General features: G+C 52.4%; 7 protein-coding genes across 7 annotated transcripts; 4 read left to right on the top strand and 3 right to left on the bottom strand.

Annotated features, from left to right (window-relative positions):
* Positions 1–174: 174 nt before the first annotated feature.
* Positions 175–848, bottom strand: LTS14_000418 (uncharacterized protein; the record flags this gene model as incomplete). Its single annotated transcript, XM_064833131.1, has 2 exons — positions 175–521; positions 572–848. The coding sequence occupies 2 exons, from the start codon at positions 846–848 to the stop codon at positions 175–177; spliced, it is 624 nt and encodes a 207-aa protein (XP_064699400.1).
* A 419-nt stretch (positions 849–1,267) lies between these two features.
* On the bottom strand, positions 1,268–3,843 carry vps16 (Vacuolar protein sorting-associated protein 16; the record flags this gene model as incomplete). Its single annotated transcript, XM_064833132.1, has 3 exons — positions 1,268–1,516; positions 1,575–3,658; positions 3,705–3,843. The coding sequence occupies 3 exons, from the start codon at positions 3,841–3,843 to the stop codon at positions 1,268–1,270; spliced, it is 2,472 nt and encodes an 823-aa protein (XP_064699401.1).
* Positions 3,844–4,090: 247 nt separating this feature from the next.
* LTS14_000420 (uncharacterized protein) lies at positions 4,091–5,122 on the top strand (the record flags this gene model as incomplete). The annotated part of the gene is made up of 1 exon (XM_064833133.1): positions 4,091–5,122. The coding sequence occupies one exon, from the start codon at positions 4,091–4,093 to the stop codon at positions 5,120–5,122; it is 1,032 nt and encodes a 343-aa protein (XP_064699402.1).
* A 438-nt stretch (positions 5,123–5,560) lies between these two features.
* Positions 5,561–6,445, top strand: LTS14_000421 (uncharacterized protein; the record flags this gene model as incomplete). Its single annotated transcript, XM_064833134.1, has 1 exon — positions 5,561–6,445. The coding sequence occupies one exon, from the start codon at positions 5,561–5,563 to the stop codon at positions 6,443–6,445; it is 885 nt and encodes a 294-aa protein (XP_064699403.1).
* A 372-nt stretch (positions 6,446–6,817) lies between these two features.
* ucp12 (putative ATP-dependent RNA helicase ucp12) lies at positions 6,818–10,960 on the top strand (the record flags this gene model as incomplete). The annotated part of the gene is made up of 2 exons (XM_064833135.1): positions 6,818–8,940; positions 9,001–10,960. The coding sequence occupies 2 exons, from the start codon at positions 6,818–6,820 to the stop codon at positions 10,958–10,960; spliced, it is 4,083 nt and encodes a 1,360-aa protein (XP_064699404.1).
* A 589-nt stretch (positions 10,961–11,549) lies between these two features.
* LTS14_000423 (uncharacterized protein) lies at positions 11,550–12,828 on the top strand (the record flags this gene model as incomplete). The annotated part of the gene is made up of 3 exons (XM_064833136.1): positions 11,550–11,745; positions 11,812–12,686; positions 12,748–12,828. The coding sequence occupies 3 exons, from the start codon at positions 11,550–11,552 to the stop codon at positions 12,826–12,828; spliced, it is 1,152 nt and encodes a 383-aa protein (XP_064699405.1).
* Positions 12,829–13,006: 178 nt separating this feature from the next.
* LTS14_000424 (uncharacterized protein) lies at positions 13,007–14,085 on the bottom strand (the record flags this gene model as incomplete). Its single annotated transcript, XM_064833137.1, has 2 exons — positions 13,007–13,573; positions 13,624–14,085. The coding sequence occupies 2 exons, from the start codon at positions 14,083–14,085 to the stop codon at positions 13,007–13,009; spliced, it is 1,029 nt and encodes a 342-aa protein (XP_064699406.1).
* Between the last annotated feature and the right edge of the window lie 948 nt (positions 14,086–15,033).

Raw genomic sequence — 15,033 nt, forward strand, 5'->3', positions numbered from 1 at the left:
CTGGGCTTATAACAGAGATTGTGATTGCTTTAAGCTGCTTCATCAATACAGATCGTTCGACCACCCGTGTTTCCAAGCTGATTCCTTCGCCATGTTTCCTCGCATTTGACGCACAGGTCACGGTCTAAGCCGTCGACAACGGCTAGGTCCTCGCATTCTGTCACGTTCGAAGTATCATGCGTACGTTGTACCGTTGATAAAAGTCGTCGAATTCCACTCGGATGTCATCTTGGCAAACAAGCAACGAGTCAGCAACGCGCCGTCAGGAAGGCCAGCCTGCTCGTGTCGACTTACATGCCAAGCATCGATGCGGAGCGTGAACGTCGTCGCATTTGATGCTACTTCATGGAGCACGCCCACGGCAATGACATTGTTCAACCAGTAGTACTTCTTGTCACCAGTCTCGAACACAATCCTCAGGTGCAGGTCGCCGCTGGGTTGTGCGGGACCGCTGGTCTGCAAGAAGATATTGGCGCCATCGTCGGTGAGCAGATTGTACCTCGTATCAGCACTGAAGATGCCTATCACAGGATGTTAGCATTGTGCCTCCCTTAGAACGGCTGCTACTTGCCTGTCTGCACATCGGTGACACCCCAATCAGCTCCCAGATCCCGAAATTGGCCTTTGATACGCGGTCCGGTAACATTGCCGCCAAGAATAGGGATGGCTGTGCGGATACCTCTGGGACCTTCAGTATTGTATAGTCCATTACCACAAACAGCGTAAGATCGGTAAAGAAACGTCAAGCCCGGTGCCACAGGCTCGTCACCACCTCCATATCCATGTGGTGGGCTTTGGGCGAGTCCAAGAGCCGCGAAGGAAAGAAATGTCAGCACCGAGAATCGCATTGTCTCTCGTATTCCAGAGCAATCTATTGATGGGTAGTCTTGTTCACGTCCCACAGAGAAATGCGAGACCTTGACACGAACTTATCCTTGTTGCTGCGTGACATGGAAGTGCGTCAGCCAGCATTGCCGAGCTCATAGTCGGTCAGCATTACACGGCTAACAATATCGGTACTCGTGGCATGGCAGTTGACGAGCTTGTCCGTGTAGGCAATATCTCTAGGATGCTCTCGCGGTACCTGACGATCAGGCATGGAAGCGGGGGAGCATGGGGTAAATGAACCGCAGATAGCAGCCGAAGGCTGAAAAGAGCGCTTTGATAGCCTGTGATGGCGTTGGCACGGTCTCAAGCATGCATATTGTGAACAGTACGTTGTTCTGGAGGAGACTCAGCAGACAACATGGCTGTGCGGCGATATCCTTCAACGCCCTTTCTGCAACTGACTGATCATGCGATCAATATCGAGCATAGCGTTCCCACTCGCCTGCTTCCTCAAGTCCTCCAGCGCACCTCTATCCTTCGCCTTGAGAGCCTCCTCGCCAGCTTTAGCAACCTTACCACACTTCATCCACATCTCGATTCTCTCCGCCATTGTCAAAGTCGTGCACTTTGGGATGAAAAGGGCCGCAAGTTCCGTCTTGCCAGCGCCGAGTATCTCGTTGTAGAACGGCTGCAGCATTGGTCAGTACAAGGCATCCTGCATGTTGCTGAGGTGTGATCGGACTCACCTCCCACCCGATGGGACTCTTCCTGATCTTGCTCATTTCCTCCAGCTCTCTCAGATCCCGCTTACGGACAAGTGCTCGTAACTTCGTCCACCAGTAGACCTTGTCATTGACTTTGAACTCCGTCTGTACCTTCGCCGCTCGCTTCATATGACCCTTGTCAATCAGCTTGCTCATGGTCTGGTTAACGCTCAGACCAATGAAGCGATCGTTGAGATCCTTCTCAAAGGCTTCTTGGAAGCGCAGTAACTTCTGCGCCTCCTCGAGAGCAGTGACTTGCGTTGCGTACTCCTTGCTGTCACGTAGTAGCTTCGCAGCCATCTTCAATTTGTCTGTGGCAGGGCCAAGGTCTGATGCTGAGAGTGCTTCTGTAACGAGTAGATTCGAGCCATCACCACGGCGGTCATCTTGGTAGTACAGATCCTTCAGAAGCTCCTGGTCCTGATCAATAGCTGATGACTCTACGATGGCTGTAGCAACTGATCGGCTATTGATCGTCCGGAAAAAGTTGGACAGTGGAATCTTCTTCTTGAGGGTGAGTAGTACGTAAAACACCAGATCCGTGTCGCCGCTCTCGATGGCCTTGTCCAGTGCTATTGTCTCCTCGCCAACACTGAGCAGCAGCGGTACCTGCTTGCCCGCTCGTGGTTCGTGCTCAAGAAGTTCGATGGCAAGGTCCCTTCTACCTTCGTCGTATGCTGCGCGTGCCACTTCTTCGAAGGAAATGCCACGTTTGCCGTTGAGCTTTCGCACAATCTCGTCGCAGATACCGTCCTCGTTCGTGCTTGTTGATCGTACTTTCTGCCCTGCCCAGTGGACATATATCCTGTCTACAGGCAAGTTCAAATACTCGGAAACTTTCAGTGCAAGCAAGTATTCGTGCCTGTTCACCAGGCGCTGCACCAGCCTCTCCGGAGTCAAGCGAATATATTGTTCGTACGAAACGGGTATGCCGACTTCGTAGAAGCGCACAGCGTTCAAAACTCGCAGCGCCTCCGTCATATCGACGAAGTCGTCACTGTTGTACAAGTCGAGTACTGATTTGCCAAAAGAAGCAGCTTTGAGCAACTGCTTCTGCCAGTGTATGCTGTACTCTTGCCCGGCAGCTCGAACACAGGTATCGACGGCCTCGTCGAGACTCGTGCGGATAAGTTGAATGTTGTCATCTGCTTTTGGCGACTTCCGCTCCAGATGATCTAGGGCATCCAACAACACAGACGAAGGAGATGTTGAGCCGAGACGAAAGACCTCCTCAGTGGGATCCGGGACCTTTTGCAGAAACTCGCACACGTCGTTCGTCAGTACTCGAATGCCATCTATGTCAGGCAGTAGGTGCATGAAGGAGTCGTAGTAGGATTTTGAAGCAGCGCCGTTGGGTCCGATTAGATGCAATTCATCCTCCCAAGCCAATACCACTGCATTATTTCCACACCACTGCAGATCTTTGGGTGGTGTTTTAACTTTTGAGTCGTACTCGCTGAGACGCGCCTGGAAGTCGCTGCTGATGACCCAGACTTTGCTGTCATCTGTATATAGCGCTATGAACTTGCCGTTCGGTGAGATGCCGATGTGTCTGAACGGTCCCGCTTCGAGACCGCGATCTTCGCACTCTGACGCATCCACAACATACACAGTCTTATCGATCGCCAGCAGGACTTCTACCGAGCGTGAAGATGTGTACTCTGGCGGTAGGACAGACCAGGCAACAATTTCTCCATGCGGTGCTGATGCCAGCAGCTGTGGTCTCGGTTCGTCATATCGCGTGACAGCAACGATGCTATTGTCGCCCAGGAGAGCCGCAAAACCAGTAGACCAGAACTTGCAAGCTTGTACACCACGTTCCTCTGCGCCCTGACCCAAGCTGAACGGAGTGAACTCGCCTTGTAGATCTGCATAGCTCCTCACGTTGCCGTCATCGGTCACGACCAGTAGTCTCTCATCTTCTGACCAGCCGACAGCCTTTATAGTCCCTCTGTCCCATGCGATCTGCCGTATTAGCTTCCCAGCACAACTGTATATGTCAATGGTCGGCTTCGTCGTTTGCGCGCCCCGATGAGAGAAGATCTTTGACTCATCCCGATAGACAGCTAAGCCGGTCAGTACCGCTCGTACATTGCATGAAGACGTGCGTACCTACAGCGCCGCTATATGGAGCTCCAGTGACGACGTGGTTCTCGAGCTCGAGATCGGGGTCGAAGACGGAGGTGTACAGCTGTGTCTTTCGATAGAACCGATCGCCGACCTGCTCCCAGTCGGCTCGTGGTTTCGACATAGCAGCAGCCGCCTGTGTATCATGGTAGGTGCATGATATGTGTGCACGAGAGCAACGAGGAGCAGCTACTATCGCTTGTGAAGTCGTGCGGCATTGATCCGTTAGGGTTAGGGTTAGGTCGCACGTGCAGAAACACTTTAAAGATGATGACCTCCAGCATCGGATGCCGAATTGCTCGTGAAACATGCATTTAATCCTCTGCTTACTCTGAAAGGTGCGCGACCGAGAGTGTTGGTTGTCAACTGCCATGGCCAGTATAGTCGATGGCCGCCTCCAGCAACTCAGTGACCTTGATCTCGCCGTACTGGTCTCACTTGCCTCTGGACAGCATTGCATCTGCTCGTCGCCCTCACACTTGGGCAAAGATCTACGCAACGAGCTGGTCTTGACTTGCCGCGAGACTTTTGGCCTGCAGACTGCCATTATAAATTGCTCACGAAAGACTACTGTCGACGAATTTAGTGAAGCCATCTTGGTCGAGTCTATCGACACTTTCGAGGACGCCGAGGAAGGACAAGACAAGGCCAACAACCATGCTGGATCTCCGCCCCGGCAGAATATACGACCAAGTGCCAATCCTGGGAAGTTCAGCAGTCTCACAAACGCATTGGACGATCGACGAATTGCAGATGTAGTCATTGCAATGCACCTCGACGTGGCAAGTGAAAGCGTCCAGGTTCAGACTCTGGAGCTGCTGCGCACCAAACGCATCTTCACTAGAACGGCCATGCACAGCGCACCGCGAGACTTCCTGCTGATCGTAGTCGCATCCAAGCGAGGAGCTCGTTTGAGCCATCACCTCAATGACATGTTCGGCATGTCTCACTTCCATGGAGCAGAGGATGGACTTCCGCATCTTGAGAGCCGAGAGGATGTTTACTCACTGCCAAGTTTCACACGTGGCGAGCTGCGCACTCTACAAGAGCAGACCGTCAACGTTCGTTTGACCGGAGAAGTGGACGCATATCTTCACAACATCGTCATCTTCTTGCGCCAAAGTCGTTATGTCAATGGGGGAGTCACCGCAGCCGCAACACGACACCTGCGTGCAGTAGCTAAAGCCCTTGCACCTCTACATGGACTGGACTACGTACCACCATCACTCGTCACGTTGGCTGCGAAAAAAGTGTATCCTCATAGATTGATCTTGGCCACGGCAGAGACAGAGCGAACCTTACGGTATGGAAGCGATCCGGATGCTATACGTGAGGTGCTGAGAGGCATCACGGTAGAGGACGTAATCGAAGAAGTCATCGCCGGCGTTGACACACCACTCTGAACACTGCTCGGAACAACAGTCACGTGCACAAACATCCTTTCCAGCGGCTGCAGCCGCTGTCCTGTCCAATTAGAGTTCAGTATTGCGGCACTCAAGCCGACTTCGAAGCGAACCCCTCCGCCGACCAAAACATTGCTATATTGCGACAACAGTTGCAACAAAAGCTGTAACGCTACTGCCGACTCGCATTCACCGGACTGTCGTCTCCGTCTTGTCGATCAGGACACCGAGAACCAGGTCTACAACGGCTGATATACCGCGATGCCAACTGCCAGACATCACATGCGGTCGCCAACATTTCCCTTGTACAATTCGACGAGGAAGAAGCCTCGACGCTGGCCGCTAGTCCTACGATTTGTCAAGGGAGCTATACACATTGACATAGCAATACCTGTCCTCTTACATGCACTCTTTGCAGTACTCATCTGTTACATCGACATGCTCAAGGACGGCCACCTGGGCATCCCCAGCACTGTGATCCCCAGCCTATCAATCGTCGTAGGTCTCTTACTGGTGTTTCGAAATTCAACATCGTACGAGAGATTCTGGCAGGGCACCCAGCATCTGACGGCCATCGAAACCTGCATCCGCAACTTGTCGAGGACGTTCTTCACTTGCTCTTACAAAGCCAATGGTCCACCATTAACAGAAGCCGAAAGAGCCGACACAGAACGCACAGTCCGCATCCTATTGGCCATGATGTACGCTACCAAACACCACCTTCGAGCAGAATGGGGCTCCACTAATCTCCCCCTCCTGATGCCCAACTCCGAAGTCGTGCGCCGCCGCCGCGAAAGCCACTCCATGGCAAAACCAGAATATAGCGAGCTCCTACCTGCTGGTACTCGGGGTTTCGAAGACCAAGGTCTCGGTCTTCTACTCCAGCTTAGCATACAAGTCGAAGCCTACATTAAACGAGGACACGACAGAGGCTGGTTTCACGCACCACAGGCTAGTCAACTTACTGTCCAACTCAACGCCCTCGTCTCAGCTTATGGAAGTCTAGAGACCATCCATCTCACGCCCTTACCGGTGGCGTACTTGATCCATATGCGGCAAGTCTTGGCACTGTTCTGTTGTGTAGTACCTTTTGCGTTGGTTGGAGAGATGGGGTGGTGGTCGATCATGCTTACGTCGTTCATTGCGTTCACGTTATATGGTATAGAAGCCATCGGGGCTCAGGTGGAGGATCCGTTTGGGCAGGATAGGGCAGATATCAAGGTCGATGCTATTTGTGAGGATCTGCGGGTAGAGACGAGTGTACTGCTACAGGAATGGCAGAGAGGGAGTGACATGTTTCCAAGAGAACTATCGAGGTCGTAGAACTATGAAGCACATGTTCCTCATTTGCCTCTAAGCCACCTCAGCTTCTACCAGCACAATAAATTTTCGCCCCCACGTTATCCCCCTCTTCACGTGCCATCACGACTTGATAAACATGAATGCAACAATTACTCATTGAGCCCATTCCTGCTCTGCACACGGCAGGACTGACCCCGAACTTGACACCGTTACTGGCCGGTGCAGGTTGCAATCCAGCGCTGTCTGCCTTTGTCATACTTTGCGCCAGCCCATGGTGAATGTAGGTGGAGAAAAAGTTCCAGTCACTCTTCTTTGACCAGCAGCTCTTCCATAGCTGCTTCCCTCTTCTCCACGCCCGCCACCCACTGACATGCTAGCGACACTGCTCTCACCATGCCAGCACCCAAAGCACAGAAGAAGAGCAAGAAGCCCGCGCCGGCGGAGCCTGAATTGCCGCCACCAACGAATGGCAAGGGCAAGACTGCGAAGACCGATGGCACTGCTACGCCACCGGTAGTGGCAGAAGCAGAGAAGAGACGATTGGATACTCGCACACTCATCGCTGGAGCTTCGTGGACTGGCAAGCTGCCCCAGACCTTGTTCAATGAACACGTACAGAAGCAGGCAACTTGGCAGAAGCCAGATTACAGCGTACGACAGACTCCCGACGGCTTCACGGGAGCTGTGACTCTGCGACGGAAAGACCCTAAGACGCAAGAGGTGACTGTGCTGCCGCCGATTATGCCGCCAAGACCATACATGGAGGAGAAGGGAGCCCAGCCTAGTGCAGTAGAGGCTAGGCACTTCGCAGCGACCTATGCCCTGTTCAGAGTCTGTAACATGAAGAACATGGCCATGGCGCTTCCGCCGCAGTATCGGGACCTCTGGAAAGGTGATTTCGAGCAGTTGAAAAAGGAGGCAGTGGCACAAGGCAACGGGTATCTATATGAAGCAGATCCTTTCCAAGCAGTCAAGCATCGTGATGATAATAGGAGGACGAAGGAGAAGGAACGAGCGGAGAGGGAAAAAAAGAGGGAGGCGGAGGTCAAGCAGGCGCAGGTCAGTGTCAGCATGGATGGACAAGTGCGGAAGCTGGATAAGGGGTGGTCGAAAGCCCCGAAGGTTGAGATGGGCGTGAAGACGAGGAGGGACGTTGAGTTTATGGTGAGGTCACAAGGTGTCTGGAACCCCTACGGTGTGCAGCTTGATGGTGGTCACAAGAAGAAGATCAGGGAGAAGTTGACGAAGTATGGGTTCCGGCCTAGCCATGTGGAGGAAGCCATGGAGATGTGCGGGAGCCAGGAAGAGTGCATTGAGTGGCTTTTGATTCATCTTCCTGAGGACGATGTACCGGCTTGGGCTCTGCCAGAGAACTATCTGGCTGGTCTCGCACTTGGAGCTAGTGATCTAGCACGCGAGGGCAAGATAAAACGACTATGTGCTGCTGGCTACTCTCGAGATGTGTGTGTGGAGGTCCTAGATGGTTGTGGTGGCAGTGAAGCTCAGGCAGCTTTCGGGCTGCAGAGTAGACTGCTAGGCATTGCCTCACAGGATCTTCGCAGCGACAATGCCGAGGACAGCCATGGCAACGAACTCTGGCAAGAGGAACAGGCCACCCTCGAAGCCATCTTCATCGATCGCTATAGTATCAGGAAGAGCATTTGCAGTGTAGAACTGGAAGTGCGTACGCCAAATAAAAGCATGATCACCGTGCGTGCTAGACCGTCGAAGGACTACCCTCGATCACTGCCGGCTGTCTCTGTTGAGACTTCTCTACCAGCCTACATCAAGCTCAGCATACTCCGCCAGGCACTCGTACACGCTCAGCAGAATCTATTAGGCGAGATAATGCTGTTCAATATTCTCGACTGGCTAGAGCAGGAAATCCCGAGAATCATTGAGCAGCCAGACCCTCTTCGAACGATCGCCAACGCTACATCGGTTGCCGTAGACACTTCCGTGAAGCCTACTACTGCGAGGTCGCGGCCGAAGAGGCACCCAAGACCAATCGTGTGGTCCGCACATACACCCACCAGCAAGCGTATACAACAAGACTGGACCAACAAACAAAAATCTGCCGACCAGATGAAGATGCTGAAGGTACGACAAAATCTTCCTGCGTGGAAGCTGCGAGACCGCATCGTGGCCTCCGTCAGCGTCAACCAGGTGACCATTATCTCAGGAGAAACAGGTTCTGGCAAATCGACACAGAGCGTACAATTCGTCCTGGACGATCTGATAGGTCAAGGATACGGAGAACATGCGAATATTATCTGTACACAACCTCGTCGTATCTCTGCTATTGGTCTGGCGGATCGCGTTGCTGATGAGAGATGTGGTAGAGTTGGCGATGAGGTCGGATACACGATTCGAGGAGAGTCGAAGCAGAAGGCTGGCACTACAAAGATCACTTTCGTAACGACTGGTGTATTGCTCAGACGACTGCAGACTTCTGGTGGCAGTGCACAAGATGTGGTCGATAGTCTGGCAGATGTTAGCCATGTGGTGATCGATGAGTAAGTGGGATAGGTTAAAATTGTGAGACGTTTTCGGATCCATGCTAACGGTTCTCTTAGGGTCCACGAGCGCTCTCTCGATACTGATTTCTTGCTTGTGCTGATAAGAAACGTGCTGAAGATGCGGAAGGATCTCAAGCTTATATTGATGAGCGCCACGCTCGATGCTCAGGTGTTCGAGCGATACTTCTCTGGCGTCTCTTCTGTGGGCAAGGTCGAGATCGAAGGACGTACTCACCCAGTGAACGATATTTACAGGACACAGCTTGTCAATATGCTGGGCTATGGCTTTGGCATAGGAGAAGATGACGACGACGCTTCTGAACCTGACAGCGGTATACCAGACGACTGGAGCATGGCTGGTAACCGTAGTGCACCACGAAAGGAGAAGCCTCGGAAGCAGTATACTCAGATTGGTCATGATGGTCATAATATCGACTACGACATGATCTGCCAGGTTGTACAGCACATTGATCGTGAACTTGGTGGCGAGGAGGGAGGAATCCTTATCTTCTTGCCTGGTACAATGGAGATTGATCGCACTATACGGGCTTTGGGCAGTGTGCAGAATTTGCATGCCCTCCCTCTTCATGCAGGACTGCAAAGTGCAGAACAACGGCGAGTGTTCGCGAAGCCTCCACGAGGTTTACGCAAAGTAGTGGCAGCGACTAATGTAGCCGAAACCTCAATCACGATCGACGACATCGTGGCTGTGATCGACACAGGTCGTGTCAAGGAGACCAGTTTTGACCCCGCAAATAACATGGTACGCTTGACCGAGACATGGGCCTCGCGGGCAGCTTGCAAACAGCGTCGCGGACGTGCTGGACGAGTGCGGGCTGGGAAGTGTTATAAGCTATACACCGAAAACCAGGAGAGCAAAATGGCTGAGCGACCCGAACCTGAGATCAGGCGAGTGCCGCTCGAACAGCTGTGCTTGTCCGTCAAGGCGATGGGCGTCACCAATGTGCCAGCTTTTCTGGCCTCTGCTCTAACGCCACCCGAGTCGCTGTCGGTCAGTGGCGCCTTAGACTTGCTAGGTCGTGTGGGAGCGCTTGATCAGAATGAGCTTACTGCACTTGGACGACACATGTCTATGATACCTGCGGACCTTCGGTGCAGTAAGCTCATGGTTTACGGTGCAGCATTCGGCTGTTTAGACGCTTGTTTGACCATCGCCGCTACACTGACTGTGAAGAGTCCCTTTGTGGCACCACAGGCGAAGCGTGACGAGGCGAAAGCTTCGAAAGCATCGTTCGGTGGCGGCAATGGCGATCTCTTGTGCGATCTCAGAGCTTTCGAGCAGTGGTCAGAAAGAAGGTCACAAGGCGAGCCGACATCGATGCTGCGAAGATGGTGCGATGGCAACTTCTTGAACAACCAGACTTTGTTTGATATTGCTTCTACCAGGTCGCAGTACGTCTCGTCTTTGCAAGAGATCGGCTTTGTGCCGCACGGTAGGACACCCGAGACCTACAACCGCAACAATCAGAACGAGGGGCTTCTTCGCTCGCTCATAGCCGGAGCCTTCCAGCCACAGCTAGCACGCATTGACTTCCCAGACGCAAAGTACAAAGCTTCTGCAGCGGGTGCAGTGGCGATTAACCCGGAGGCCCATACGATCAAGTACTTCAGCCAAGAGAATGGCCGGGTCTTTGTGCATCCAAGCTCCACCATCTTCGATGCACAAGGCTTCCCAGGAAACAGCGCATTCATGTCCTTCTTTGCCAAGATGGCCACGAGCAAAATCTTCATCCGCGACCTCACGCCTTGCAATGTTTACAGCTTGTTAATGTTCGGTGGCAAGATTGAGATCGATGAGCAAGGAAGGGGATTACTGGTTGACGGATGGCTGAGATTGAAGGGATGGGCAAGAATTGGGGTGCTAGTGAGCAGGATGAGGATGATGCTCGATGAGGTTCTGGCGAGGAAGGTCGATGAGCCAGGGTTGGAGATGAGTGAGACGGAGATTGTTAAGTTGGTTTCGAGGATGGTTGCTTTTGACGGCCTGGATAGGTAGGACTTCCTCGTATTGTTTTGCATTGGTAGTCTCGATATGATGCATAGCGGTATAGCTCGATATAGATGGACCGCATCTGGCTAGGGAAAGTCGGTATAGTCTTCGATCCTGAACCTTGTTTTCGCTTCTGGCCGAAATGCTATTTGTAAGATCCTACGATCAGCAGCCCTGTGCAGGGTATATATTCTGCCGACTTGGTCCCAGGTAGTGCCATACACACATTGCCGATCGATGCTGCCCGTTGATCGCTCTGCATCTGTACCGAGGCATTAGTGAGCAATGATGTAGCCGACCGTCAATCAGCTTGGCGAATGCGACTTGAGCTCGCGGTGACCAGGAACGTATGAGACATATGTGCAGTCTTTCGTAAGCCCTTGTTCCGGCATTGTTCCTACGAGCGGAGACTTATTCACTAGCCGCTGCTTCGGGATAGTTGTGAGGAGCTGAGCACAGATGACACTAGCGTGGTTTGAGGTGTATGACTTTAGGCCTCCTTTCGTCTTTGCCAACAACACTATACACAACCACGACGACAAGTTCTGAGCAGCTGACGAGAGCGAATAACTAGAGGTCAACACTGCAATTTACAATGGCAGACTACAGCAAGATCCCAGCCGGAGCAAAGCTGCAGCCCAAGCCCTTCAAATGTCACGTCGACGAGGAGAAGCTCAAACACATGCTCGACCTCCTCAAGCTCTCCCCCATCGGCCCAGCAGTATGGGAGAACACAGGCAAAGACCAAGGCGAGACCAAAATGTCTCGCCCCGATCGCAAGCACGGAATGCGTCAGGACTGGCTCATCAACGCCAAGGACCATTGGCTCAACACTTTCTCCTGACGCAAACATGAAGACCACCTGAATTCGTTCCCCCAGTTCATGATCTCGATCCAGGACTCCGAAGGCCGCGACTACGACGTCCACTTCATGGCTCTCTTCTCCGAGAAACCGGACGCCATTCCCATTGGTTTCTACCACGGCTGGCCAGGCTCCTTCATGGAGTTCCTCGAACTCTTCACCCTCCTCAAAAAGAAATACTCACCCAAAGACCTCCCCTACCATGTCATCGCTCCCAGCTTGATAGGCTACGGATACTCCTCCGGCCCAGCAAGAGACCTGGATCTTCACCTCGACCGCACAACAGAAATCATGCACAAACTCATGCTCGGCCTCGGTTTCACCAGCTACCTTGCCCAAGGCGGTGATGTGGGAAGTATGGTCTCCAAGACTATGGCGACCAAGTACGATGAGTGTAAGGGTATGCACCTTAATATGTTCGCTTCGCCGCCACCGCAAGACGAAGCGAAGGCGAAGGATATCGATGAGTTTGAAGCTCAGTGCTTGCAACGCGGGCAGGAGTTCCGTGATAAGGGGATGGCGTACGCACTGGAACACGGGACCCGCACGGGTACCATTGGTCTCGTGCTCAGCTCCTCGCCGTTGGCGATGCTAGCCTGGATCGGCGAGAAGTTTCTCGAGTGGACTGACGAGGACCCGCCTCTCGATACCATACTGGCGAGCGTTTCGCTTTACTGGCTCACGGATACGTTCCCGCGATGTATCTATCCCTACCGAAGACTCTTCGAGCGACCACAGCTACCGTATATTAATAAACCTTGTGGGTACTCGTACTTCCCAAAAGAATTGGTCCCAACACCACGATCTTGGGCGGCTGCAACAGCAAACATCGTTTCGTATTCAAGGCATACTGGAGGTGGCCATTTTGCTGTAGGTTCCTTCAGTTTCTTGTTTGGTGAATGCAGTCCGTTTACTGATATGCTCGCTGCAGGCTATGGAGAAGCCAGCAGAGTTGCTTGCCGACGTTGAGGAGTGGATACCCAAGGCATGGAAGGGCGAGTCAAAGCTGTAAACGGACCGCTAGATGTGATATTGGAATGAGAACGGAGCATGACTAGCAATAATCGTTGAATACGGTGCATGAAATGTCTATGAATTTCCACGAAGGCACTGCCTTTCGTGGTAGCTCGCCTCATATCAATAGTGCTCGAGAACAGTCTAAGTTATCTGTCGGTCAGCCTCTTGCCAGTCTACCACCCTGTGAAATGCTTCTCGACAATATAGTCAAGATGCCCGCGCCCACCATAAACAATCTCTCGCTTTGGCAGCTTCGTTTCCCCAGCTGCATCATCATCATCCACATCAACATCAACATCAGGCCATACCTCCTGGATGTTAATCGGCTCTGTGTGCGACTCTAAAGCACCACTCAGATAATCCTCAATCGTCCATCTTTCTGCCTGACTCCTGAATTTGACTTCGCCACTTCCTACGTTAGCCCACAACCAGGCATGGGCCCACACTTTGCGTCTCTGTAGTCGCCAGTTCTCGAGAGGGTGGTCGCGGTCTGCAGATGAGACGGGCGCGGAAACGTCTATTTCGACTTCGACTTTCACTCGACGACAATTTTCACGGTAGTGCTGGTGAATGAGGTTTCGACTCTCCTTGCCTTGGCCGAAGACGACCATGCCCTGGACGTACTCGTTTGTGTTAAGTGAGGGCATGATGCATGGTTTTAGTGTATCCGTTTGCACGTATGCGTGGAAGCCAGGTAGTAGTGCTGGAGTCATTCGGCGGATTGTCTCCGGCGTATCTAGCTGCGGATAATCAGCTGAAGTCCTTCATATGGGTACATGACAAATTTGACCTTCTTAAGAAGCTGTGTCAGTGAGCCTGGTAGCATGAGACAGTCGTGGATGAAGGTCGGCGTGAAGGCGTGCATATCATATTCACCATGAGGTTGGAGCTTGCCGTTCATTAACCTGTTCTTTAGCGCCTGTTGGTAGCCGAATGGTGTTGTACCAGGGGTAGATGTTGGGATGAGACGTTGAAGGAAATCGTCACCTGCTTCTAAGCTACTTTCACAGGCTTCCGGTTGTGTGTCACGAACATGAACATCGCGTAGAGGTAGGCACAGATCTGGTAGACCACAGCCCGTTTTAACATCTGCTGCGTCGTCGTTTCCCAGCGGGATACTCGTTGGCAAGTCGTAGTGGTCAGAATCCTCGTCATCTGGAATGTGATCGGATGCGTCCTTGAGCTGGATTTCTTCCTCGTGTGCTGCATCCTCGTGAGCGCGAGTAGATTGATTCCGGGCGTGCCAGTGCATTGTTTGAGATGTCCTTGCAATGATTTGAGTTCTTGTTATTGGTCAATGGCTGTAGTGGTCGATATGTGGCTTCGAACGGTATATGAATGGCCGCTGACGCTGAATAAAGGCACAAGATAGCTTCAGTCGTGGTGTCTATATGATTGAAAGGCAGGCCTGTGACTGTTGTAATGACTGTATGTGTCTTAGTCGCAACTAATGAAGCAGCTGGGCAAATCTAGCGGGTGCTGATGGCCGTCTGATGTTGGTGGCAGAGATGGGGTGAATTGCCTGTCAGTAATTGGCTTTGGACCCACTTGGTAAGAGCGTTCCGAAAATGGCAGGCACGACCGATGGAAACATCTTGATATTCACCTACTTACTGAAGCCCACACATGGCAACTTGTAGCCACAGTATGTAGGCATGGAGCCACTCACCCAAAATTGATGAGGAAGATGTGCTCCGTCTAGACAATTCGCCCGATTGGAGCGGAGGCATTCACCAACAGCATGAGTGGAGTCTCTGGGGATCTGCTTATTTACCATTCACATCGAACGTGCACGTTGTCCGAGAGGCAACAGTGAGACACGTCTTTCAGTCGGTGACTTTCTACGTCCTTCCTGCGCTTACTTATCCTAAGCGGACGGGTGGTGCCCGAGTGTCTGATTCGCTCCATACGTCACTACTGACGCCTGCTCCGGAGCTAAGCCGAGGCGGGAGCTTCATCTTCAGGTACAACACGAGTCCACGACACCTTTCAACAAATATCTCTCCCAAAAACACCCGGACGAATTTGGATCTACTCATCACAGATCCACCTTCACATTCTCCTTACCTTACAGACACATCCTCTGCTGTATCTGAGCAGTCTCTTACCTGCCCACCACACTCTCCCTTGCATCAACAACACTTTCGGACTCGTAGTAAGACCATCGCCGATAACACACACAAGCACGACATTTCCATCT

This window comes from Recurvomyces mirabilis (assembly GCF_035927965.1).
Source record: "Recurvomyces mirabilis strain CCFEE 5264 chromosome Unknown scaffold_1, whole genome shotgun sequence".
In the NCBI taxonomy this organism is placed as follows: Eukaryota; Fungi; Ascomycota; class Dothideomycetes; order Mycosphaerellales; family Teratosphaeriaceae; genus Recurvomyces; species Recurvomyces mirabilis.